General features: G+C 43.5%; 1 protein-coding gene and 1 long non-coding RNA gene across 17 annotated transcripts; one reads left to right on the top strand and one right to left on the bottom strand.

The window, feature by feature from the left end:
• Positions 1-729: 729 nt before the first annotated feature.
• Positions 730-11,644, bottom strand: LOC120684621. Of its 14 annotated transcripts, XR_005679381.1 has the most exons (11): positions 5,703-6,175; positions 4,941-5,605; positions 4,699-4,772; positions 4,538-4,613; positions 3,965-4,060; positions 3,674-3,722; positions 3,355-3,546; positions 3,048-3,194; positions 1,492-1,579; positions 1,206-1,396; positions 730-1,028 (listed from the first exon to the last, which is right to left on the bottom strand). It is a non-coding gene; the product is annotated as an uncharacterized LOC120684621 (long non-coding RNA). The 14 variants fall into 14 exon arrangements; XR_005679386.1 differs by lacking the exon at positions 3,355-3,546 and having other exon boundaries at positions 4,699-4,846; positions 5,703-6,467; XR_005679377.1 differs by lacking the exon at positions 3,355-3,546.
• On the top strand, positions 7,533-10,299 carry LOC120684620 (serine/arginine repetitive matrix protein 1-like). Of its 3 annotated transcripts, XM_039966504.1 has the most exons (3): positions 7,533-8,706; positions 9,032-9,072; positions 9,310-10,299. In XM_039966504.1, the coding sequence occupies exons 1-3, from the start codon at positions 8,294-8,296 to the stop codon at positions 9,375-9,377; spliced, it is 522 nt and encodes a 173-aa protein (XP_039822438.1). In that variant the 5' UTR covers positions 7,533-8,293; the 3' UTR covers positions 9,378-10,299. The 3 variants fall into 3 exon arrangements, 2 of the variants coding, with proteins under 2 accessions (XP_039822438.1, XP_039822436.1); XM_039966502.1 differs by having other exon boundaries at positions 7,534-8,706; positions 9,032-10,299; XR_005679372.1 differs by having other exon boundaries at positions 7,555-9,072.
• Positions 11,645-27,776: the final 16,132 nt, after the last annotated feature.

The following is a 27,776-nucleotide window of genomic DNA, read 5'->3' as shown; positions in this document are numbered from 1 at the left end:
AATATATGTAGCATAAACAATAGTGTACGGAGCGTAGCACATTCATATATTTACTATAGGCTGGGGCGATATGGATAATACGGTTGATCACATACAGAGTCTGGCATCTAGATAGTGTACGGAGCGTAGCACATCCATATATTTACAATAGGCTGGGACGACATGGCTAACACGATTGATCACATACAGAGTTTAGCATCTAGATTGTCTACGGATTACTGGAGATAGTGAGGTGCCGGGCCAGGTAGGGCCTGTTTTTTTTTCTTCTATTGTATGGAATATTCTTAGTTAGATTAATAACAAGATGAATGTGAATCTATAAATGTTGAAAAAGTATATTGGATAGGTTGATTAAAATATGATATCTCAAAATTCACATCAAAACTAATAGTAATAGGTTACAAGGGCTTAACAAACTAATGGAGTCGACAAATATTTGTAGTAAGCAGCAACAAAGTTCATAGGCAAATGATCTGGCACACTAACGAAGGGTTGCTGGCTTAGTGCCCATCATGAGCTGACTCTAGAACGCAAAGGTAATGATCAAGAATGAATAGAGACCCAATAGCCGGTTAGGCCAGTTCAGTGATCACAATCGTATCCAACTGTTGCTTACGATTTGGAACCATGATTGAATTTTGGTGTCTTATTGAAAAAACCACCACACGTAAAACAGACTACGGCCACACGTCATAGGGTCAGAACACTAAATAAGAATCAGACCGAGGATATAAATATCAATAAGATAGAATCTTAGTTTCACAAATTGTGTTAAATAAAGTAACACGGCCAATAACCACAAATCAGCTGGAAGGATATTAGTATGAGACCATCAGCACAAAGCTATTTAGCCATTGAAGCAAAACAAGCAGGTTATGAAATAGTACATATTGTTTGCATTGTTTAATATATGAAGTTTCATTTATTCTTTTTATAGGTAATGGACGACAGCAACGCACAATGCTTGATATACGAAAGTTGAGCCAGGCTCAAACGTTTCTTGAACCCCCTTTTTTGCCTCTTGTGATCTGTTAAAAAAAAAAAGCACCAGTACCAAACATGTTATATGTTAGAAGCAATGAATAGTTGAACACTATAGCCTAAGTCCATAAATATCAACATGCTCTATATAAAATAGCAGTTTCTCCAAATATAACTCTACAGTAGACTATCCATTGACGGAGTAATTTTGAAACAGCACTCACCCAATGCATGGTTGTTGCATGGGTCTGGGAAGCAACGACATACATGTTTGATCTAATGCTTGAATGACTATACCCGCTGCTTCCCTTCAGCACTTCTCTCATTGATCACCACCATAATTTCTGGGTGAGCAGTGCTACTGTGACCTTGATCTGCCTCATCCATCTAAGGCTGCATGGATCAACCTAGCTTCCTATAAATTATAAATGGGTTAGTCTGTAACATGATAAAACTCTCAAGCTGGGAGCAAACTGAGACAAGATAAACCTGATTGCTAATTTTAAACACCTGAATCATCAGTATACATGCTTCAATTTGGCCATTGCCATATAGATCTGAACATTGGAACTTTGGCACCAAACTTTCAGTATGTGCTCTGCAGGAAGAATTGACAGCAGTAACAAACCATTTTAGTATGTAGTGTTATAGCTAATCTGGTAACATGAATGATGCAATATTAGAAACAGTGGAATGATATTCTTTATTATCCGCAACCATATTCAAACTTTTATGTGGTACAAAGAAGCAATTTTATCTGAACATTAATTTTGATATGGACATTGTCATATAAATCTGAAGCCCTGAACACTGGAATACCATGTAGCAGCAGTAGAAGAGAGCAGTTAAATTAAACAGCTTTTAAATCAGATTTTGTTTCATCATAAAATATGTACATGCTCACAAGGGTGAAATGGTCATTGATAGTTATGTGCCTGTACAGCCAGCTACCTTTGCATGTGAATCATCTAAACATGTTACTTAGCTTTTGCTTCAATTAAGATATCTGAACTAAAATGTAGCCTCATGAAGCTAAATCAACAAAAGAGAAGTTATTCTTGTGCATTAGAAAATCCCGACGGTCTATTCAGATTTCATAGGAAATGCTAGCAGGTATGAACGATATTGTGCCATTTCAAACCTAGCTTTTGCTTCAGTTAAGATGTCTGAACTAAAATGTAGCCTCATGAAGCTAAATCAACAAAAGAGAAGTTATTCTTGTGCATTAGCAAATCCCTACAGTCTATTCAGATTTCACAGGAAATGCTAGCAGGTATGAGCGACATTGTACCATTTCAAATTTCATAAAATCAATAGAGAGTAAAGATCAACATGCGGCAAACTTGGAACCATATGTTTAAGTAGGCATGTATTGTAAACATGATATATATGATGGACCATACATTTTCACAATTTGATATTTTCTTGTGGAGCCAATAAGTTATATGTATTCTAACAGAGGGGGCAGGGGGAGTAACACCAATAGGAAAAAATATACGATTCGTAGAGCAAAATAATCGTCTTTTTGGGCATACTTTCGGGTGTACTTTTCTGCGTATGGTCGCAATTCCTATTTACCATGCATAAACAATGCCAGAAAGGAGAAGAGAATTTCATAAATGGTCACTCCACCAAAATTGTTCTTATTTAATCCGAAGCAACCCAACAATTTGATGTTAAACCATGAGGACTTAGTATTGACCTCCGTCTATAAGATACCAAATTTGATGCACGGCAAATATTTATGTGACTGGCATGAGCATCCTTTGAGATGCATGGAGCTGCACTGCAGCTGAGAAAATGACCAAGGAGCTTGCAAAGATGTTCAATTATATTAACTTGATATTGGGTGTGCATCGATGGGCATACGTTGGTCTGGGTATCCCCGAACTGAACAGGAAAATATGCATGAATATGTATATTAATAAATAATAATAATAAAAGCGAAGATAGAAGCTACCAGGATGGTACATGACTATAGATAAGCTATATATTCAGTGTGCGCCTACCAGTATACCCAAGGCAGTGATAATTTGGTGTTGAAGAAAGCTGATTTGGTAACCTACCAGGTCTGGTGAAGCATATTGCTTTGCCCTATTATCCTTTAGTTCCAATAAATTGAGCAAAAAGTTGAATGTGGCCAGGCAAAGCAGAAAGATCAGGATATGTTGATTTATCATCCAGTATGTCCCAGTTTAGCCTATGGTGGGTACCTACATTCCAAACTAAAATTATTGCATGGCACACATAAATACACTAAGATAAAATATTTAGGCAAATCTGTTTACTTAACCATAAATAAAAAACATATTTGCCTTTTAAGACATGACCATCACCTATTGGATTACTCAGGTCTAAGAACAGGTTTCTAACCGTTTCTGGCCCTACATCAACAATACGTAGGAAGCAAAGGCATCACAGCGCATCACCATTTGAATAAACCACTGCAATCCTCTACACATGGATCTTTTATTGATCAGCTTCCTGTGTCTCCTATTTTACCTTTTTTTTTAGAAGAAACACCATGCAGATTCAAACAGCAAAAAGAAAATTGCCCTGGAGCATCTGTTGGAAGGTCATTAGTGATAGAAAATTGGTAATCGCTTTCTATTAGGTTACATAAACATATGAGAGAAATTTAAGTAGAAGCAAAACCAATACTCATGTAAAAGATTCAGAAAAGCACACACACCTTTCTAGGAAAACCATACACTACCAACTTCTTTCTCAAAAATGAGAACCTACAAGGAAATGTGGCAGTGTAGTTTGAAAATTCATATTCCGACATCATAGTAGCAGTCTATACACCATACATAGAGGTAAAATAAAACCACTTAGACTAATATGAAATAAAGGACATGGCAGGATAAATGAATAATAGTCTGTTTCCAAGAATTCTGCTGGATATTGGCTACAACTTGATGACCACCCAATTCCTAGTTAACCCCTCAAATTAAATGTGAACTTGCAATGTTAAGTCTACCTTTTCTCACAATCAACATCCGAGAAGGGCCTTGAGTAGATGTCAGCATTCGATAGACAGGCAACAAAATAGATGACCAGTAACGGGTAGCTGTACCTGACATATTTGAAAAGGCAGAACAAAGTAGAGAGCATAGTTGAGTAAGAAGCATGGAAGAATTGCTAATCCAACAGCACTAAAGCAGATCTGCATTGAATCAAATAAGCTTAATACAACAATAACCAGTATTGTGAGTTGCATTGTTCTCAAGGCGGTACGGCGGACGCCTAGCAAGGTGGGGCGGCTGGACACCTAGGCGAGCAAGGCAAGCGCCTAGGCGAGCAAGGCGGGTGCCTAGGCGAGCAAGGCGGGCGCCTAGGTGAGCAAGGCGCAAATCGGTGGACGGCGCATGGACGCATAGGCGACGCCTTGAGAACAGGGGTGAGTTGAACGAAAGATTAACTGGAAAAGATGATATCATCATCTCCACATAGCTCAGTTTATGCTTCGCTCAAAAGTTATAGTAGAGAGAGTTCCACCATATTCCATGACAAGCCTATTTGCGAAAAATGGATGCTCTGGTAAATAACACACCAGATTTGTATTCCCTCACCAAGGGCTCATCTCCTCCCCAGGTCAGGAGAGAAAAGATCTTCCAAATGGTGGATATCTGTGAAACAATAGGGCAGGAAGCATCATTTTATGATTCTCACTAATTTTCCTATTACCTCAAACTTGGAGGTTAATTTTATTACCTGTTGTTGGAAACTTTTGCCAGACAATACCAAGAACATGCAAAGCTCTTGAGGCACCTCTGCCTACCTTTCAACTACAAATGGATGAAGACAGCGAAGATCAGTTGTTGCAGCAAATCTAATCAGCACCTTTAAAGTTTTTGGATGTCTAGATCATGGAAGAGACAATAAGAAATGTCAAAACACAATAATGTTTTCCCTAGGACAAGAAAATATGTTGATGAGCGTCGCATAAGGAATACCTCTACACACTAGAATCATCACCTTCGTAGAGCAGAGCGATGCGAAATTCCTTTGAAGAGAATGATCATCAAACAGCTCTGCTTCATCTCTCCCTACCATCATAAGCTGGGAGCTGCCCTCCTAACTATTGTGCAGTCTCACCAACCCTTCCATCACATAACAGCTCAATTTGTCATGTCATGTGCAAGGTGACTGAATACTGGCAAGACTGAACACTACCATAAAGAGATAAAAATAATCAGAGGTAAAAACATCTAGATTCAGTTAATGAGAACCACTCAGGCTGCCATGTAGCTCGACACTGAACATCAATTATTCAATTCTTCCATCACAAATGTAATGCTTCAGAGCCATTCATGTTATATCAGTCCATAAATCTTACCATGGAAAGAAAGAAAAGCACTGCAAATATATATTGTTCAATACATTACAAATGGAATAAGGATGAAGAGTTATTTTTCTAAAGAGGGTGCTGTTAAAGGATGCACCTGTTGGAGGTTTCAGGTTTTCTATCAACTCTAATGTATCTTTACCTGCAAACCCAAATAACGTTAGTAGTTGCACCACAATATTGGTTGTACCTACATATATGCGGAATAAATATAATAAGAAGCTGCAGACGAGGCAAGCCACATGAATTCACTACGCGGGAGACGACAAAAGCCTACGAACAAAGCGGTCATATAATCAAACCAGGGAAATAGTGGAAACTTGGGATAAATGTAGAATACGAAAAGGTGATTAAATCTAATGCTACTCACCTGAGCTTTTCCAGCCAACATCTAAAACGAAGTGGATCTTTTCCGTGAGGACGTCACTTCAGGAATTGTTTGTCACCCAAAGAAAACAATTTTTGTGAGCAAGCTAAAGAGAAAACCTACATAGGAAACAATATAGCAAGACAATAGTCTAAATTAGAGAGAAGAATTCAATTGCAAACTGTGAGAATAGACAACAACTCCGGCTGCAGTGGGCAGTAAGAGACAATGCTAGGCTAATCTTGAAAAACAAAAGGGAATGGTAAAAAAAATTTATCTGCTAGCAAGGCAAAAACAATAAGGAAAGAGCATTCCTAAATCCAATCGATCTAGCACGCAGAGGGCCACGTCCCAGAATTGAAAAATCCCCCAAATTCCCAAACCCTAACCACCACCAGCCGCAAGAAATCACAATCAAATCCTAGCCACCATGGACCACTCCCCTGCAACTCCAGCCTAGAGATGAGAGAGGGGCAACGTGCCTGCGAGGGTGGCGGGGAGAGGCGGCGCCGACGGCAGGGAGACGGCGCGGCGCGGTCGCCGGCCAGATCCAGCCCCTACGCGCCCTCCCTCATGCGCGGGCGGCGGGGTCGAGGGGGCCGGCGCGGGCGGAGGGGAGAGAGGCGGGCGGGGAGCGACCGGGAGGGAAGGGAGGAGGAGAGGGAGGCGGCGCGGAGGAGAGGAGCGGAGGCGGCGAGGATGGGAGGCCGAGCGGCGCGGAGAGGCTGTCGGTGGAAGCAAGATATTTTCTGAGCAGCGAGAAAAATGAATTAGGGGGCCGAGTTACCAAAATTTTTCACCCCTTTTAAACACATGTGAAGTACTAAATGTAATTAAATAATAAAACTAATTACACAATTTGGATGTACACGACGAGACGAATCTTTTAAGCCTAATTAGTGCATGATTAGCCATAAGTGCTACAGTAACCCACTTGTGCTAATGATGCGGTCAAAGGCCTCAAAAGATTCGTCTCGTGGTTTTCAAGTGAGTTCTGAAATTAGTTTTTTAATTAGTGTCCGAAAAACCCTCCCGACATCTGATCAAACTATTGACGTGACATCCAAATTTTTTCGTTTTTCAACTAAACGGCCCCTAGGATAGAGATCGAAAGGCCACGGGAAAAAAAGGCGACATAGCGCCTGCCGCTCGCGAGATGCCCCGCCACGAATTTCTATATATTAGAGCAGCTGGGCTCGGCGCAAGGTCAGCCTATCCACGTCGTCCAAAATTTTTATGACCGCTCGATTGTGTATCTACGGTAGAATTCGTGCGCACAGTGGTTCTCTCGTCAGCTGCGCCGCCTGACAGCCCGTTCATTTTCTTTTGTTTACACAGCTTGTGTCAGGCAACTCCGCGTGCAAGCATTGCTTCTGTGAAACTTTGGCCCTGTTTGGTTTATAGTATCACAAGTAGCACAAAAAATTCGACTAATAATTAGGGGTACTAAATAAAGTCAATTTATAAAACTAACTCCACAATCCTGCGCTACATCACGAGACGAACCTAATGAGGCCTTTGACCGCGCGATTAGAGGATGGTTACTGTAGCATCACTGCAGCCAGACATCGATTAATTACTGTCATTAGATTCGTCGTGAAAAATTACACTCATCCGTGAAAAGGTTTTGCAAATAAAATTCATTTAGTACTCAGTGCATATGAGATTTTTTTCTCGGAAATCGTGTGTCGTAGTTGTGATAGCAAACCAAATAGGGCCTTTTTCTCTTGGCTCGCCTTCTCTGCCTTCCCTGCTGGTTTCTTTTAGCTGTCCACACCACTATGCTTACTTTTTTCCTTGGTTCCCTCTTGTGTCAGCTAACGCCGCGTTCTTCTCGCTACTGTCAGTACTATTTTTTTTCTTTGGTTCCCACTCCTTGTGTCAGTCAGCACCGCGTGCTCACCACTATCTGTTGAACCCGAGATCCAATCGGTGGAAAGCTTCTCAAAAAAACTCACCCTCGTCCCCCGTTGCCCCCCGCGCACTGCCACCTCGCGCAGCCACCCCCTCCACCCCACACCGCCGCCGCCCCGCCGCACATCCCGCACCGCTGCTGCCCTTTGTGCGGTTCGCCGCGGCAAAGCAGATGTCGGCCTTGACTGGCGGGCGAGCTCGGCCGCGACTCATGACGACGCCGCGGGCAGAGCTCGGCCGCGACCGACTCCTCCCCGAACAAGCTCGGCCGCAGCTCCCGCCGTGCAGACTCCCGACGCATGGCTGGGTGGTGGTGGCCGGTGGTGGCTCCCCTACTCGCGGCCCTGCTCCCCTGCAGCGGCGGAACCCCAGCCCACCTCGGCCTCGTCGGCGTGGGCGTCGAGCTCGAGCAGATCCGCCGCGCCGAGCTTCTCCAGGTGCTCGAGCGGATCTGGGTAGCGGATCCGCACCCCCCTCCTCGGCGCTCGAGCTCGGCCGGCTCCGGGCGCTCCCTCCCTCCCCAGCCTCCAGCGCGCGGCCTTCCCTCCCCACGCCTTCCTCCGCGGCTGCCGGCGAGCCGCACCGCCCCACGCCTCCTACTCGCTCCCCCCTAGCCTCCTGTGCTTCGGCTCCCCCCTGGCCGTGGGCTCGCGGCAGCCAGGCTTGGCGGCGGCGCGCGGATGCGTCCGCTGGCGCGGCGGCCGGGCCAGGCAGCGGCGCTCGGGGGCGCCGCGCCGAGCCAGCGGACGCGCGGCGGCCGGGCGTGTTGGGCCCTCCTCTGCTCCGGCGGACGGGGAGCTCGGCTCCATGTCCAACCGCCGTGCGAGCAGGGCGGACGCGCGCGGCGCGGCGCCCAGGCTGCGGCAGCGAACGGCGGGCGGGGCGGAGGCCAGCCCATGGCGGCGCTGCTTGCGGCGGAGTGGTGGCCCCGCCCCCGATGGTGGGCTCCCCCGTCCCTGCCCTTGTCGCCGACGGCCGAGCTCCGCGCGCGGGGGCGCCCGCCCGTCCCTCCCATGCCCCGGCCACGGCGCGTGCGCAACATTGCCGCCGCTCCATTTCTTCCACAGAATGGCTGCCAGGATCGATTTCCCGCGTGCGTTTGCATTGGTTATAATAGATTTGATTTACTTGCTGCATCTCCATGATTTTTAGGAAATGAAGAGTGTTAAATCCTCTGAATTCTGTGGGTTTTGATTTGCAAAACTGAATCTAATAAATCATGATTCTCCCTGCTGGTCTCTTTTCCCCGTCTCTTCTTCCATTCTTCAATTCTTCCTGTCCTTGACTTCTGCAGTGTTATATTGCTGTCGTTACTTTCCCCTTTTACGATCTGTGGTACTAATGAATAAAACCTTGATTTCTTTGTATTAACTTTTTTTAATGTTAACACTTACAGTATCTAATGTCTTAACTCCCAGATACTTCGCAGTTGAGAACAAAGTGCTGCTGTCCCACATAGGTAATGGACTACCACTGCAACTATTTTGCATTTCAGCAAGAAATAGATTATACTTTCTGTAGACTTTCTAAATTCATTGCTGAATTCTAACAATGTTGCTATGGAGCTTTAGAACATGGAAAGACAAAAGTTAAGGAACCAAGGAACTCTACTAAGACGGGACTGCAGTTCTAAATGGTTACAATTCACTCATGATCGATCACTTTAGTTTTGCTCTAATTGATCTTTTTGGTTCAGAATTATGCTTAGAAGATACAAGTACAACTGGACTTCTGGGTATAAAAGAAAAATGCTGGGTCTTCTAGATACAATTCCTGACTTAAGGTAAGATGTGCATTTCCATACAAAACTGACAGTAACACTTTGCAGAATTCGATAAATAGTTAAGTCCTACACCATGTCTTCATTGTTGACATTTTATAGATCAAGTTCTACTTTTTAATTGTTGCCATACGCCCATATCTAATTGTTAAAAATGAATAGCATAGAAACGTTGAACCTGACTATTTTATAGACCAGCACTACAACTTTTTTACAATCTATTGGATTTGCACGAAACTGTTTACTGCCCAGTTGTGATTAAACATATACAAGATGTCAAGATCAAGTCTCTTCAACTCTCCTTCACTTGTCAGTACATTTTTTGTTTTCCTTCCGTGGTAACAGCTAGGTTTCCACTGACTTTGCATTAACAGCTATTACTATTCAAAAATTATGCCTAGGAAAATGCCATCTTAGAAACACTGCATATTTACTTCCTTCTGAAAAATTAAATTATTGTCGTTCATTGTGTGTCTATGTTAAGCAGGGTTCGAAGTTAGTGCTGTTTGAGATAATTATGATAGTTCTGCAGGATTAGAACTGACTGATACATGATATCTGTAACAACTGAATAGATTCCAGAAGTTTTGAGATTTCCAATATGTTTGACCTTTAGCCTTGATGCTTAACTTCATTATTTAAGTTGGGATGAAAAGTTAGTTCAACTTTGAAAGGCCATCTCTTGGGTTAGGCATCCTAACTGAAGCAATGCTTTGGAAGAGTTAATTCGAGCGGTTTAGGTGTTTTTTTTATCAGGTCCCACTCTTATGTCTATATGTAATAGACTATAGGTATCCATTGTAAGGGCACGATACAGGCTCATAACTGTATCACTTGGGTTTCTACCCCTCCCCTTTTCTTCTTCATATATTGATGCGTAGTTCGCATGCGCGTTCAAGGAAAAAAGAGAGTTAACTTTAAAGCATTGTAAAATCATGTTGTTTGGTATATATGCTAATGATTCACTTAAAATTCATGTTGTTCCGTATATATGTTAATGATTCACTTAAAATATACGCTCTGTTTCTTTAATTTGATTACATGCACATTCTCTTAATTTTAAAAAAAATATTTCTCTACCTGTTGAAGAATGCATAAAGCAACTGTTTGTAAAAAACAGCACTGGCTGTACAAAGCCATGACCAAGGATCACCAATAGCACTTGGAGTGCCTTAGTAAGAATTAATAGTTATGAGAACTAAACCTCTAGCTAATGCATATTAAGTGTTTAAGTTCTTTGTTCCATATTAGAACTGCTTGTTTAATTTTGCGCAGCATTTTTAAAATAAAACAATGGTGCATGTCTGTATGTCCAACAAGAGAGCACAATTCCATTGCAAATATTTTGCATCTTGCTACCTTAACCAAATGTGATTGATCAGGCTATTTCAGCAAAATTATCCTCGAACTATTGGAATGCTAATCTGTATGGACCATTTAGTTACTTTGCCCATCTTATGACAATGATAACTCTACTAAATCTTTAATCAAACAGTTATCATGCTTTCTGAAACAAAAAGGCAATCATCTAACTCTTTAACGACCAAAAAATGCTCCTTGTGCTGCCTGAACTGCTTACACTATCATACATGCACTCCTTAATACTTGGGCTATACATCAGCTACCTGGGATGTTTTGCACAAACTGAGACCCGTTACGATCTTATTTGGTTACACCTGGAAAAAAAATAGAATTTTCTAAAACTTTTAACTCACTTCTTGTTTCTCTTTTCCCCGTTAGATCTTATAAAAAAATGAACATACCATTTTCATAAATGTACATTCCCCTGCAAATGAAAATATCTTTTACTACCATGATAATTACCTCTAAGATTAAAAGGGAATTATGCGCGCAACTCTTTTCAGACCATCCCAAAACAGCTGCAACTACAGCTCGAATTTAGATTATGTACTAGGTAGTTTCTAGCCTTTTGCTAGAGCACCAAATGTGTTTTGTTGTACATATAAAAAAAGTGTTTTGTTGTAACATAAATGTAATTTATTGTCTATTATAATTCCCTACAAATAATGTATAATATTAATATTATAGTTACCTACTGTGAGTTCGTACCTATATGCATTTTGTAGCATAAAAGCTTAATTAATTACATTAGCTATTTATAAAATTCTAAAAAAAACAAATACACGGTAAATATAAACGCGCGCACATATCTTCTTTAACCATATTGATTATTGATTTAATATAAAGAAATTATGAGTTCCACTAGTGTAACCTTTATAGATGCATTCGCCACCTCGACTCGAAACTGGCAGCGCCGTGCTCCATCGTGTCGTGCACTCGTGCTCGGCTGCACAAACTTGTGGGTACTCCGCACTGCGTAGCTGCTCCCAAGGCCACACCGCCGGAGGCGGCGGCGGCTGCTCCGGCAGTTCGCCGTTTAGAGAAAGAGACCACCTTGTCGTCACCCTAGAGTCATGCGGTCGTACGCCGAGGCTGTCGCGCAGTTCGCCTGCCATAGCCATACCACCGCCACCGCCGCAGCTCTGTGCTGCAACGTCGGCGGCGGCGGCGCTCAGGCGAAGAGGAGGTGAAGGCGACGATGACCGTGGCGGATCCGCAAAACAGGGTGCTGATGCAGACGGCCACGCCGGTGCGCCAGTGACCAGCGGGGTGCGCGGAGACGACGACGCCTGCCGCCGGGGAACATGATTCTCCTCACCCCGGGGTCGCGTCTCCGGCATTGCCGCGCGCGGAGTACCTAGCTGCCCTCGCCGGCGTGGGGCTGTGATCCTCAGCGTCCCCGTGCCGTCCTACTCGGGGAGAAACACGGCCTCCCAGTGTATCCGGCACGGTGGCCGACGCCGTCACGCCGGCACAAGCAGGACGGACGTCGACGGCGGCGTTGTAGGATGCCTTGGCCTCGCCGGCTCCGAAAGGTGGTTCTGCTCGGACCTCGGAGTAGTAACCCTGCGCTCCTCCACGCCCTGGTGGTCTTCCACGAGCAACACCGTGGTCATTCAGTGGGGTAGCAGCCTTCGCATCGACGTGCTGGCCATGGCGGCGAACGTGCCCTTCCGAGGAGGAGGTTACCCACTGGGTCGCCGAAGGGCCACCGAGCTGGCCTTGCTGGGGACCCAGGTTGAAGACGCAGCAGTTGCAGAGATGGAGATCCTTGAACGACGGGCAATTCCTGGGGCACGACGGGACACAGCTATTGCCCATCCACTAGCTAGTTCGTTCCCTCCCTAGCTAGCTAGATACTAGTACTACACTAGTACTACCAATTTGGATTCTCTTCTTATTAAACGATGTATGGCCATGTTTGGATAAAACCATCAAAACTTTTGCACAAAAAGACGAATGCATGCATGAAGTACTAAACGAAGTTTATTTGCAAAACCCTTTTAGGAATGGGTGTAATTTTTCGAGACGAATCTAATTTGCAAAGACCTCATTAGCTAGAGCAACTGCTACAGTACCACAGTTGTGGAGGTAATTTTATAATTAGACTTTATTTAATACCACTAATTAGTAGTCAAAGCATCGTTTCTCTCTCATCAAAACTTTTCCACCCTTCATCCAAACACGGCCTATATGCGCGTGGTGTACATGCGCATCCTAAGGCGTCGTATATATAGTACTATAAACCTACTTTGTTGTGCTTCATCCGTCTTGGGTTCTTCCACACACTGGTATCCATCATGTGTTGACGCCACGATATGCAGAGACTCAGTCACCCAGGTAGACAGGTTCTAGCAGGCTTCTAGATGGGATAGTGAAAGTGAATTGGGTAGCAGACAGAGTTGGGTTCTTGATAGTGAGTGAATTGTGTATGGTGTAGCAGATATGCGGTACAGAACAGAGCAAGAATAGGCCAGGTACAAGATAGAATCTGGACAGCGGACAGATTACATGTGAGAGGTTGGCCACACAACCCGGCTTGTATACTTTGCCGCAGGGCTCCTGAGACTGGAATGCACCTCTTCGCCGAATGCAGGTTCACTAGGCCTATTTGGGTGGATATTTCTACTTGGCTAGGGGAACCGTCACTGCACCCGATAAATTGGAAACAAACACCTTCAGTCCATGAGTGGTGGTCGGCGTTGGCCGGGACACGAGGAGTTCCGCGCAAAGGTTTGAAATCCTTAGTCATCCTTGTTTGTTGGAAAGTTTGGATGGAGCGCAACGCTCGTATCTTCAACCGTACTGAAGCGCCCTCTTTCGTGGTGACAACAAAAATTAGAGATGAAACCGCTTTGTGGATTGTGGTGGGCGCGAAGCACCTAGCACACCTTATTGGTAGAGTGTGAGTCCACTTGTGTTTTTAGCACCCCGTTTTTTTCTGGCTTTGTGCTAATCTCTATACAGTTTTGAAGCCTCTTGGCTATCCTTCTTATTAATACAACAGGCAGCTCTCCTGCCGGTTCCGTTTCAAAAAAAAAAAGAATAGGCCAGGTACTCTGTTCTAGCCCTGGGATCATATGGCATGCAGCACATGGCTACCGAGAAATAATTGTAGTCAGACGCAAGCAACCAAATAAACCATGTTGTTTTGTTCTAAACAAAATGTTGGCTATATCCTAATTACTCAGTAAAGCTTAACCAGTGATTTTGAAAAGTTGCCCAGACCCCAACTTTTTTTCTTTTCAAAACAACAGTATAGACTTAGGGCAACTCCAACCGAACCCTCAAATTTGAACCCCTATTCCTCTATATGAGGAGCTCTCATCCAGATTCAAGCCCCCTACTTCTTTCCAACTCCAACCGAACTCTTATATATCTCCCTATATCTTCAATGTCTCTTTTTCAATTGATATCATTTGACTAACGATCGTAGAACTATGTAAGCAAATGGTGTTTATTAGCAATAATGATTATCTGAATGAATATATTTCGGACTAATAATTTTTGAACGGGATTATTTATAATCTTTAATTATTCAATAATTTTCCTGCTAATGATAATTTGCACGATGACTAATATTCCAACGGCTATATTTCAAATTGGTATATTTCAACGGCTATATTGCAATCGAGTATATGAAACATCTATATTTCGAACGGGTATATTTCAACGGCTATATTTCAAATGGCTATTTGAAACGACTATATTTCAAACGGTCATATCGCAACGGCTATATTTCAAATGGCAATGTCTTTCATCTCTATATATATAGAGGCTCATTCACCCTATTTTGCAAAGAGACAATCCCTTCGTTCTTGCTTCCTCACCTCAAAATGAGTAGACTCTATCGCTTGGACTCGTCGTCCTCGTCAGATGATGATGACGAGCCTGAACTCACCCTTGGTGCACTACATCAAGCTCATAGGAGATACCTATCTATGCATAGTTCACAATGGGGGGGGCTCTGTACCTGGCCGGCAATATATTCATCGCGATAGAGAAGCTGGACATTGGAGGTTGTACCATGACTATTTTCAGAAGCTCCAACATATGATGCATCTATCTTTCGGTGCAGGTATGTGAAATTGTCGTTTTTTCCCTCGCATTCTCAATCCATCGATATGAAGCTCCTATATTTTTCTTATTATTGTTCCTTCGACTCAGGTTTAGAATGGCTTGTCCTCTATTTCTTCGCATAGCACATGCTGTAGAGGAGCATGATAATTACTTTGTGCAAAAAAGGGACAGATGTGGAAGGGTTGGGTTATCTTGTCTGCAGAAAATTTGTGCTGCCTACATGATGATTAGTTATGGTGTTCCCGCAGATTTTATGGACCAATATTTTCGTATTGGAGAAAGTACTATCATAGAGAGTCTTAGAAGGCTAGTTAGAGCTATTATTGAAGTGTTTGGGGACGAGTACTTGAGATCTCCAAATGAGCAAGACACAACTAGATTGCTTGCAAGTGCCGGGGTTTCCCTGGAATGCTTGGGTCCCTAGATTGTATGCATTGGGTGTGGAGGAACTGCCCTACAGCATGGAAAGGTTAGTATATGGGACATGTCCATGAGCCTACAATCATTCTTGAAGCCGTTGCTTCTAAAGATCTTTGGATTTGGCATGCTTTTTTTGGATTACCAGGCTCTCACAATGATATCAATGTGCTCCATCGATCGCATCTGTTTACAAGGCTAGCGGATGGGCAAGCCCCCAAAGTTGATTTTACCATCAACGGACACAGTTACAACATGGGCTATTACCTTACTGATGGCATCTATCCTCAATGGGCAACATTTGTGAAGACCATACAATCTCCACTAGGCAATAAGAGGAAATACTTTGCCAAGGCTCAAGAAGCAGTTAGAAAGGAAGTTGAACGAGCTTTTGGAGTTTTGCAATCTCGTTTTGCCATTGTTCATGGACCTGCTCGTTTCTGGGATAAGAATACACTTAGGGAAATCATGACAGCTTGTGTTATAATGCACAATATGATAATTGAAGATGAGAGAAATGAAGATGAAGATGTTGACATCCACTACGAGGGGGTTGGCTAACTTGTAAGCACTACGCCACCTGAGCAACGCAACCGTACACGTGAGTTTTCTGATTTCATTCAAGCTCATCGTGATATCAGAAATAGAGAAACACACCAACAACTTCAGCAAGATCTGATCGAGCACCTTTGGCAACGCCATGCAGACTTGTATTGATCATCCACTATGTATCTGTATTTCTAATTCATGTACTTGTTGTTCAATGAAATATGTATTTCTCATTCATGCATAGCTTATGTATTGAACACAGAATAGCATAAACAGTCCAAGGCAAAATAAGTAAACTGTTCATACATACCAAGGCTAATAATTAAATTGTTCATACATACCAAGGCTAATAATTAAATTGTTCATACATAACTGACAAAGGCTCATAATCTCAAGTACTGCTGCTACCCAAGCATCGAGCAATGATATGTTTTTCCAGCGTACTATAGAATATTTTTTGGTCCTCATTCAATTGAGTTAAATCCATATTCATTATTTTCTCATCATCCATCCTTTGTTTCAGCATGAGCTCTTGTTGTTGGAGATCAATGCGTCTATTCTCTACTTGTTCCTTGATATCAAGCTTCCTAGTCTCCACTTCTTGCTTCATTTGCATCCTTCTAATTTCTACAGCAAGCCTCTCATCATTGCGCTCTTTTTTCCTAAGCTCTTTTAGCTCATCAGCCTTTTCTCTCTTAGACCAGCTATATTCTACTGCTTCCAAGTAAAAAGTTTCACCATGAGCTATAGGATTTTTACCTCGCCTTTCTTTCTCCTTCTTCTGGCCATCTAGCCTACCTTTTCTTGGTGAAGTATGACTTGGACCATCTTCTTCATCACCATGGTGACTTTCATGTGTTCCAGGAGTAGCAGCCCTTGGACTTGCTGTTGATGATGTCTTCTGTTTTTTGTTGGTGCTGTTGCAAGGGAGGTCCTTCCACTTCTAGGCATGCTGCAGCAGGTTCCAACAATGCAGCAAACCAAATGACTTGTTATCCGGATCTGCATCCTTGTACAACACACATGCTTGTTGAATCTAAAAAACACAATATGCTAGTAACTAGATACACAACATTTCAAAACTAGCCAAAGTATAAGACTTCATACCCTGTCTTGCTCGGTGACACCGCTTTGATTGGAACGAAGTACTTGACTGTACCATGAACAAAATTTACTAACACTTCCTTGAATGATACCCCAACAGTGTGAGAGAGAATTGATGTTACGATCAGATTCAAACGTCTTGTGCTTGTGGTAGTACTCATGAATTCGCTGCCAATAACTACTACGAGTTTGATCAATAGATTGAACAGGATCCATGCTTACTTCTAGCCATGCCAACACCAACAAAATGTCCTCTTTCTCGCTGAAATTTTTGGTTCTCTTCTTGTTCTTCTTTCCAATCTTCAAAGGGGGAGAAGCCTCTGTAGGTATATCTGTAGAAGCTTGTTCAGTAGGCATTGCTCCAAAATTGAACTCATCAGCATCAAGCTCAGTGCTTCCCGTATTGTTCTCCACCAATTCCACCCAGCTCTCCATTTGAACCTCCTGCAATTGAGTAAAAAAAATAAACAGCAACACAGTACAACAGAGGGCGGCGCCTCCTGCAATTGAGTAAAAAAAATAAACAGCAGCACAACAGAGGGTGGCGCAAGGGGCAGCAAGGGCCAGCAGAGGCCACCACATAGGGGCATGACGCCCCCAGCCCCCACGCACGGGCCGCGACTGGCGCGGGGCAGGGCGCCGCATGCCGCACCCCAGGGGCGCAAGAGCGGTGCGGCCTGCCGCCGGCTAGCTCGGACGTAGGCGCGGGGCGGGGTGCCGCTGGGCCCCACGGGCGCACGCGCCGTCCGGCCTGCCACCGGCCCCCTCGGGCGCACGCGCGGTGCGGGCCGCCGCCGCCTCCCACACGCGCAGCAGGCTTCGCACGGGGTGGCGCGCCGCCGGCCCCATGGCCATGGCCATGGGAGCTACCTCTTCCAGATCTACGAAGTACCCTTCCTTTCCCTAGACTGTACGGTCACCGAAGACGAGAAATCGACATACCTAGCACCGGGAATCCTCCGTGGACGGCGCGGGGAAACCTCCGTGGAGGCGCAGGAGGGCCGGCCGTTGCCGCCGTCGCCAGATGAGAGCTCGAGAGAGGACCTCCTACAAGTGAGAGTCTAAGGGGGGAAATGAGGCCACCTCATCCGTCGGGGGCGGGATGAGAGGCCGGTTGGAGTGGTATTTTTGCGTTTTAGCCCTCATCTATGAGGTAGGGGTCCAAATGAGTACTCGGTTGGAGTTGCCCTTAGATGCTCACAGAAAACAAACTCATCCCTACGAAAACACACGTCCATATCTTACCACTATGGACACATTCGAGAGTCGAGACTCTATGCCGGCTAGATCTGAGATTGATAAAGTCACCGTAGGAGCCTCGCTATCGATTGGCTTATCGCATGCTAGTGAAATAATAACATCTCTGGAATAAAATTTAGAAAAATGAGAGCACCCCGTGCCAAGATAAGGATATCAACCTGAGCGTGGACAGGATCCAGCACAAGTAACCTAACTAGCTATACTTTGCTTTATTTTGTTAAACGTAGAACCATCCAATCTGCCCTGCGTTTTTCAATTTCTTCAAATCTCTGCCCATTCAGTGAAGGATATTGTGATATTAATGTTGGATTTTGACAAAGCTTTCAACAAATTTGAGTACAAGGTTATACCATAAACGCCCATACAAGAGGGGTGTCCTCAAAATGGATCAGTTGGATCAAATGCAATCTGTTCTTTGATACTTCCTCAGGTTTGATAGATGGTGTGCGTGGAAAAATTTTAACTTGCAAAGGAGGTGTTAGTCAAGGAGATCCTCTCTTCTTTCTTCTTGCTGTAACATTGGACAACGTATTATTAATTAAGCATTTACTAGAAATGTTCTCCATCATCCCTTGTTGATGATTTTTGGAGGGGACTATGCAATTGTGCAATATGGCAATGAAACGCTAATATGCCTGTTGATGGACTTAAACTTTTCAAAATCAAGAACCTGCTTATTGTTTTGCTGACTCCACAGGCCAAAAAAGAGAACTAAAGCTAGTCTTTTTCATGTGCCTAGCAAAATATATGACAAGAAGAGAGCAGCATTTTTAGCAAACACTCTTGCTTGTAGGAACTATGCTTTCACATATTCGGGTCTGCCACTGGGCACAACAAGGTCGTCAATTCAAGAATTTATGCCAACATTGACCAGAATTGAATGGAGGTAGTCGGGCAGAACTGAACTCTTGATAACTTATCTTGGAAGGTTACTGCTAGCTAATAATACTCCTCATTATTCAACTTTTTATAGGCGTACTCTCAAGGTTTGTGTTAAAATTATCAAGCAAATTGACAGGTATACAGAAAGTCTATATCCTTTGGAAGGTGGGAGACAATGAAAAGGTTCTTGTCTGTGGCTTGTTCTAAAGCTTGTCAAACTTAAGATACAGAAAGTACTAGGAATAACAATGAAGCTAAAAGCATATAATATTATTTTGCTCCTCATATTCATGCACAAGTTAATTGAGCAAACGTTACCTTAATCCAACTAACCTGGGATTTCTATTATCCACTACAAGAAAATGGATATCCCAGGCGGGTAAAAACCACCGCAAAACTGTTATGCGATGGCCAACCCCCCAGGAAACACCACTAAGAGCAACTCCAAGAGATTTGCTAAAAGGGATTGCATAGGTATAAATAACAGAAAAGGAGAAAAAAGTGCAACCAACAGATTAGGCAAATCTGGTCGTCGGGTATCCGGGTTGCTATTCTTCCCTCCTCCGTGGCTATTTTTAGCTGCCCAGATCCATCAGCTAGTTCTCCTAGATATTTACCAAATCTCTAGGATTGCCCACCCTTTTATTCTCCTTTTCTTATTTTTACAGGTCTCCATACCATCTATATTTACCAAATCTTTTAGCAAATCTCTTGGAGTTGCTCTAACGAATCAAGCGCCAAGGAAATAGCATTTTCCTGTCAGTTGACCACCACAAATAGAATTCAAGTACACCGCCACGAGTACTGTTTTTATGACTGTTTTGATCAACCGCCAAAAAATACATGTTCCCCACCTCATGTTTTACAGCCAAAATCATTATTATGTCAGCTGCAAATAAACATATACAGCCAAAAATTTGCAATTATACAGCTCAAAATTGCCTTCCAGCAGAAATATATATTCATGTGCTCCTAGGCAACCAAGAATCACATTCCAGCGCACATATCATGAAAGAACCAAAACAATTGCATTATCCTTGCTGAATTACTCAGTAAAGCTTCCTACCAAGATTTCGGCTAAAAGGTTATAAACAGTGATTTTGAAAAGTTGCCGACACCCCAACATTTTCTCTCTCGAAACATTAGTATATGTTTTCAATTTCTTCGCACTTGTAGCCATTCAGTGAAGGAATTGTGATACTAAAATTAGATTTTTGACAAAGCTTTCAACAATTTTGAGTACAAGCTTATACTATAAATGTCCATACAGGAGGGGTGTCCTCAAAATGGATCAGTTGGATCAAATGCGATTTGAACTGGGATACTTCCAGAGAGCAAAAGCTTCCTATTCTCCTTTGATTTCCGAATGGATGGCCTTCTCTGCATCTCCACGTTCGTCCGTGTGCGGCTCTGCCGCTTTGGACCACCTCTGCTTGCTGTTGGCTGTGACTCTCGGTTAGTTCAAGCAGTTGTCTCCTCACGCTGGTATGTGCTGCTTTCCTCTCTTCCTCGCTTCGTTGACGCATTTTATTTCTATTGGTACCTAAATGATTTAGCTCTGATCCATGACCTTCTTTAGTTTGCCATCACGTTATGCCCGCTGCTGTGCATATTTTTAGCAGCCGAAAAAACAAGAGTTCTATTCTTTGTTTACTTTTAAATATTTATGCTTACATAAGCTTAGTTCAGTTATTCCATTGCGTCCAGTTGGATTCTATTTTGCAGGTCTCTATAAGATTTCTTAAATGAAAAAGGATGGAGCCCAAAGACAATTGCTGAGTATCATTTTGTTTAAATGAAAAATGCAGCAGTCTTCAATGGTGCAATATGAGTTAATTTTTGAAAGAAAATAATATCTTACAAATAGCAAAGGCTGCAAAAAACTGAAAGAAGCAAGCTGGTATATAGCATGATAATTAGCCTAGTTTGTTCACTTGCATGGCTGGCAAAATAACATTGTGCATAGCTGGGTTGTGCAATCAATTTAAAAATATTTTGTATCCTTTCTCATGATATCTGGGATTCAACTCATGAAATCCAACAAAAGAGAAGGCATATGCGAGCCCCCAAACAACTTAATCATGGAAAGTTACGTTCCCCCTTCGATGTTAACATATTTTGTTTTGTGAAGACAAACAATTACAAAACTCAATGCAGGGAGAAGGCCTTGAGTTACAGGTGGTCTTCTTCAACTTCCACTACGATTTTTGTCAAGCTTGAGTTATGCTTTTCTGTGGAACAGTTAGAATCAGCCGATAATCCTGTTCTTCAGGAGCAATTACAACGGAAGGTAATTATCCTCAAAACATTTTTTAGCATTTCTAGTTGTTTGTGCTTTTATGTGGAATAGTTAGAATCAGTTGATAATCATGTTCTCTGGGAGCAGTTGCAGCAAAAGATAATTATATTCCCATTCCTTTGTGAAGAGCGGTCTCCGACTTCCACTTGCTATTCCTCTCAACAAATGACCAGGTTGCAGGAATGAATTTGTGTTTCCTTGCTCCTCTCTTTTTGTGTAATTAATTGAAAATGAATATTTGTGTAACGTCCCACCCTGGACCCACTTACATCTAGCAACTCTTTAAGAATCCAGAGAGCCTCTACAGACCAACACATGTCTTTTCTGCGCACTTTGTTCTCCCTCATGCGCACCCCGGAAAAACTTCCCGACGTCCGTGCGTCCAGTTCTGGCGCATGTGCCATGCCGTGACCACCCCGGGTCCACGCGCCATGCACACCATGCCCGCGCAACTGCGCTCATACGCGCCCGTGAAACCGCGAGGGTCGGCTCTGATACCATTTGTAACATCCCACCCTGGGCCCACTTATATCTGACAGCTCTCTAAGAATCTAGAGAGTCCAAACAGACCAACACATATCTTTTCTGCGCACTTTGTCCTCATTCATGCGCACCCGGGAAGAACTTTCTGGTCGGTCACCCATCGCTCCAAGCCAAGCACGCTTAACTTTGGAGTTCATTGGAATTGGGCTTCCGAAAAAAATTGTTGGTATGAGTACTTCTATCAATCTTATTAAACCCTGGGCCGGGATCTCACAATTTGCTTCTTAATTTGGAGGGAGTATGCCTTAGAAATAGTGTTTTCTTTCATGTGGTGGGATGTGAAGACCTGATATGTTCTGTTGATCAAATGCTGGTGGATAAAATGTAGAACAAAGTGAATTCAGAGAAAGGAGGAAATCTCAAGAAAACCATCATACTCCAGAGTCCAGAACTATCATAACAGCTGCCCAGTTATGAGCCGCTGAAAAATGTAAATTGGGATCCGGTGGATCTTCCTGGTGTATTTAACTGCTAAGTGAATGATAATCTTTATTAAAAAAATATGAAACTATTTGAATGATGTAGCCTTCCACTGTTTTATACACACCTCAAGGCCACGCAGCGGAGTGCGTCTCCGCCTGGACCTCTTCGGCCAAAGCTTTTTGTTTTGCAGAAACTGAGGCCGCTGGGCCGCCTAGCTCTCATGCCAGCAGCGGAGCGCGTCCTTTAGCCTACTTACCCTAATTCCTAAGAAAGTGGATGCCATTATGCCTTCAGACTTTAGTCCTATAAATTTGGTGGACAGTTCTGCGAAAGTGATCACTAAGATCCTAGCTAATAGACTCATACTAAGTGATTTGATCTCTGCAAATCAGAGTGCTTTCGTCAAAGGCAGGTATATACATGATAATTACATGCTTGTGAAGCAAAACTATCAAGCTCCTCCATCGACAAAAGGTCCCGAGCTTATTCTTAAAATTAGATATTTGAAAAGCCTTCGACTCAGTCCCTTGGGCTTTCCTTCTTGAAGTCCTAACCCAATTTGGTTTTGACCAAAGGTGGTGTAATCTTGGTGGTAACCTATTATCCACTGCCTCGACCCGGATTCTTCTCAATGGGGACCCTGGAAACACTATCTTCCATCAAATGGGCTGCGGCAAAGTGATCCAGTATCTCCCTGTTCATCATTGTGATGGACGCTCTTAATAGTCTATTCTTGAAGGCTAGTGAAGAGGGGCTTCTTCAACCTCTCACTCGTAGAGCTGCTGGTCATCGCATCTGTCTTTATGCTGATGTTGTTAGTGTATTTATCCGACCGGTTGAAGAGGAACTTCATATGACTAAGGTAAATTTGGAGCATTTTGGAGAAGCTACTGGGCTGAAAACTAATATACAAAAGAGCTCCATCATCACATCATCCCAATCAGGTGTGATGATGAAGCTCTATAGGTAGTTCAGAACTCTCTGGCCTGCCCTTTGCAACAATTCCCTTGTTCCTATCTTGGTTTACCTATCTCTGACAAGAAGCTCCAGAAAGGTGATCTAATGCCATGGATCGAAAAAATTGCAAACAAACTTCCAGGTTAGAAAGCATCTCTGCTAAATCTCTCTGGAAGGGCTGCTTTTGTCCGCTTTATTCTATCAGCTATTCCGATTCATTTACTAATTGCCATGAATGTTCCTAAATGGGTGATTAAGGAAATTAACAAAATAAGAAGGGGCTTTATGTGGAAACGAAGGCAGGAGGTAAATGGGGGATGTTGTCTGATATCTTGGGAGAAAGCAGGCCACTTGAGCTTGGCAGTCTGGGTATTTTGAACTTGGAAATCAGGGGCTGGGTGTTGCAAATGAAATGGCTTTGGACCCAAAGCACTAATCGTAACCGTCCTTGGTATGGCCTGGAAATCCCTACTCATCCCAATGCCTGGTCTATGTTTTCAATTTCCCTCATCACTGAAGTGGGAAATGGGAAAAATACCCTGTTTTGAGTGGATAGATGGTTAACATGGCTACACCCTTTCTGATTTGGCTCCTGAAGTGGTTGCAAAGGTAATGAGGCGTGTGATTAATTTGAGGACAGTTCAACAAGCATAAAAAATTACAAATGGGTTAAGGATATCAAAGGCGGACTGCCGGTGAATGGATTAATTGAATATTTGGAATTATGGGAATGCTACTGGTTTTTCCCCTATCTGAGATGGATAATCACCATATTTGGAGACATAACAGTAACGGTATTTTCTAACCTGAATAAGCTTATATGCTGGTTAGCTGCCGGCACTTCTAAGATCAGAGATTTGGGTATCGGTCGTTTACTATGACGAGGGCTTGCCTAAGCTTTCTCTCTTTTGTGGTCGTCCTTGTTTTTATTTTTTTTCTCCTAGTTAGTGTTTTTCTTTCTTTGTAAGCATTACCTCTTGCCTTGGTCTCGGCTTGAGGGGCTTTTGTACAGACCATTTTATTTCCTTCCCCATATGCAAAGATACGCACGTCTCCTGCGTATTTGAGAAAAAAATTAAAAACCTCTCCATGCACAATTTCGTCTCACCGTTTCATATGCTAGCATAGACATATAATTGGTTCAGGACAACAAGATTAACATTTTCATAGCTCCAAATCCTTATGCCCCAAAACTCCTACATCTCGTCAAGTGATACAAACCTTCAATTTCTACAACTTTGATATAATTGACTTTTGCAAAAAGGATCACTTAGATACCTAAACCAAGACTAAAGCTTCACAAAAAAAATGTTGCTTTTGAAACAGAAATACTGAAATCTGGAGCTATATACTTATCCAAAAAAGGTAATTTCACATTATACTAGATCTGAGAAAAGAAAAGAGGAGAAAGAAAAAGATGTTTGTCTTCTAAGGAAGAGATGAGTTGGTTGGCTATAAGCTTGGCCCTGACCATGGTCCTTTCCTGTATTTCTCTTCTTTCTTTTCTTTTTCTACGGTGTTACATATTTAAACATGGTTATCGACCATGACCACCAAATCTTTCAATCATGATGTCTCGTCCTCATATAGCCCAAGTCTCACACACACTTAAGGAAACCAGCAGCGATTAGGAAACCACATCAATCACCATTAAGTGAGGAGTAATTGCCTGCCATTAGTGGCCAGCGCAATTAGCTCTTACGCATGCGAAGATTCGGAGTGGCAAGACAAAGCTACAGGTAGGCCCGCGCAAGGACCAGATTTGGCCGGCGCGTGTGTTTTTCTTCTTCCTCCTCTCAATAGCTCAACCATGGTGGAGCAACTCAACCATATAAGTTGGTCTCCTTCCTTCTAGGTAAGCTATGTGGGACTAAAGTCCCCCACCATACCATACATATGTGAGTGGGTTTTTGAGATTTATTTGGAATTATTATTTGGACCAAAGCCCAAATCTTCTAACAGAAAAAACCTATATGCTTGAATGAGAGAAGTCCAAACCACACTACGGCTGTGTTCACTTCCAAAATTTCTCTCTCCAAACTTCACTATTCAACTATCACATCAAATCTTTTATCTCATACATGGAACATTAAATGTAGATAAGTAAAAAAAACTAATTACATAGTTTTAATGTACACGACGAGACGAATTTTTTGAGCCTAGTTAGGTCATAGTAGGACAACAATTACCACAAATAAACAAAAAGTGCTACAGTGTGCTACAGTGTCCGATGTAACCCTTTTTACCACTATTTTACGGATATAAACACACCCTGCGACTACGCTGGAATGAAAAGAAAGAAATTCAAGCCTAGGTGATCCTTCATGAATCGACGCTCTTTCGTGCATGGAAGGCAGCGAGAACAGAGACTCCTCTTTAGGTATACATTTATTTCTTGTGGGTCCTACAGTAAATGCTTCCACACTGCACCGTACTATACCAAAATCAACGCCAACGACTTAATGCTTATCAGCCATGGGGTCCGTTTCTTTCAGGCATCAGTGCTGTGCAATGTGCACTCTGGATGCTCACTTTTTCTTGTTCGAAAGCATTAGATGCTATACCAAAATCAACGCCAACGACTTAATGCTTATCAGCCATGGGGTCCGTTTCTTTCAGGCATCAGTGCTGTGCAATGTGCACTCTGGATGCTCACTTTTTCTTGTTCGAAAGCATTAGATGCTACCTGCAGTGCTGAATAGCTCAGCGAGAAACAATAACCAAATCGATCTTATTAGTCCGTTTTGTGTGTGTGATCCATGTTGACATCGCCTGATTCGTAGTCGATGAACATATGAAGCCATCCACTCTGGACCCAGGGCCGGCTTGAGGGACCGAAAAGGCGACCAGAGGGGGGTGAATGGGAGCCGATTAAAATTTATCGCAATCGGAAAGATCGGCTTAGTCCCGAAGTACACGCCCAACCCTAGAGTCCTAGGCACAGTGTGGAGTAGCTATGGTGGAGCTACACCAACACAAGAAAGCCCTAGGAACAAACAAGATCCAATGCGGAAGCAAACACCAAAAAACAGCACAAGAACCAGCACGGTATAACTCACCGGTTGATCCGACGCACAGTTTTGAACAGCGTCGGTTCAACCGATGAGCAGAACCGGCAGCAGAGAGAAACGAGCACTGGTTGATCCGGCATGGAGATTGACACGGCATCGGTTCAACCGGTGTTAGCACACACCGGATAATCCGACAAAATCTAATCCAATCGCCGGTGCAGTTGTCCAGAGGGACTGCAAAAAGACTTAGTGGTCACCGGTTTAACCTACGTTAAGAAAAGCCCATACGCCGGTGCAACGGGCCAAACAGCAAAACCCTAGTAGCTGAAAAACCTACTCACCGGTTGAACCGACGCATCATCTTACAAGCACCGGTTTAACCGGTGATAGGAGAAAATCTGCCCGTGCCCAGAAACGATTTTTCAGTTCGCGACTCTAGAAAAACTTGATGATTGACGGATCAAATCAAGTCCAAAGGAGCCCAAATTTTGGGGAGATGAAGATGATGACTTCAAGAGCACATCCCCAAAAGATCTCAATGAAAGTCTTCACGGATTAAGAGGAATCGATGAGAATTGGAGCAAAAGCAGGGTTTTCTCTAGAAACGCGAAAGGCACAAGAACTCCGATCCTGAAGGGCTCGTGATTCCTAAAGGTTTTGCACTAGCCAAGAGGGTTTAGAATCACTTCAAAGAGCTCAAAGAACCACAACAATCTTGTGCACCATGGACACATAACCGGGAATCAAAAATCCATCATAAGGAAAGCACAAGACGTATGAGATCGAAACGAAATCAAAACCCCAGAGGGCACTAGGAGGATTGTGCCTCCTTTCCCGATCAATCTCAGTACAAAACCCTCAAGAATCCATGGCTAAAAATTCATCCCTAGAGAGGAGAGGGAGAGAGCTGAGAGGGAGAGAGGGCGCACCGGATGAGAGGGGGCGGCTCTGTTCTGGTGCCCGGAAAAGAGAGAGGGTGAGGGAGTTTTTAACCCACTAACTCTAGACTAAAGGACTAAACTACCCCTAGACTCAAATAGACACTAGAAAGCCCGTAGGGGCAAAACTGGAAAAAGATACAAGGACTCATCCGACGGTCGAAGTTCTTTCTTCGAATCGAAGCTTTCTCCGCGATGCCGCCATGTCGATGAAGATCCGGTTCGCGGTTTTTGGGGGGTCTGCGAAACCCGGGTAGATGGACGGTTTTGAGAAAACCGCCAAAACTCCACGCGCGGGAAGATTCCTGCCTCCACGCCGTGACCCTAGATGCCGTTCCTGCCTCGGCCTTCTAACGACCCTAGACGCCGCCCGACGCCCGTCACCTCCTCGCTCGCAGCGAGGCCCTAGATGCCGTCGATGCCCGTCGCCTCCGTCAGTCCCGAGACCGACGCCCGTGTCTCCACGACTTGGCATCTTCAACCGCCGTCCGCTTCCTTGGTTTTGTGGAGCAAACCAAGAAACCCGCCTTCCGTCGCCGCTTGCGCCCTCGATCCAGG

Source organism: Panicum virgatum, chromosome 8N (assembly GCF_016808335.1).
Source record: "Panicum virgatum strain AP13 chromosome 8N, P.virgatum_v5, whole genome shotgun sequence".
NCBI classification, from domain to species: Eukaryota; Viridiplantae; Streptophyta; class Magnoliopsida; order Poales; family Poaceae; genus Panicum; species Panicum virgatum.
The sequence above is the reverse complement of the archived record's forward strand: the minus strand, read 5'-3'. Positions and strand labels throughout refer to the sequence as shown.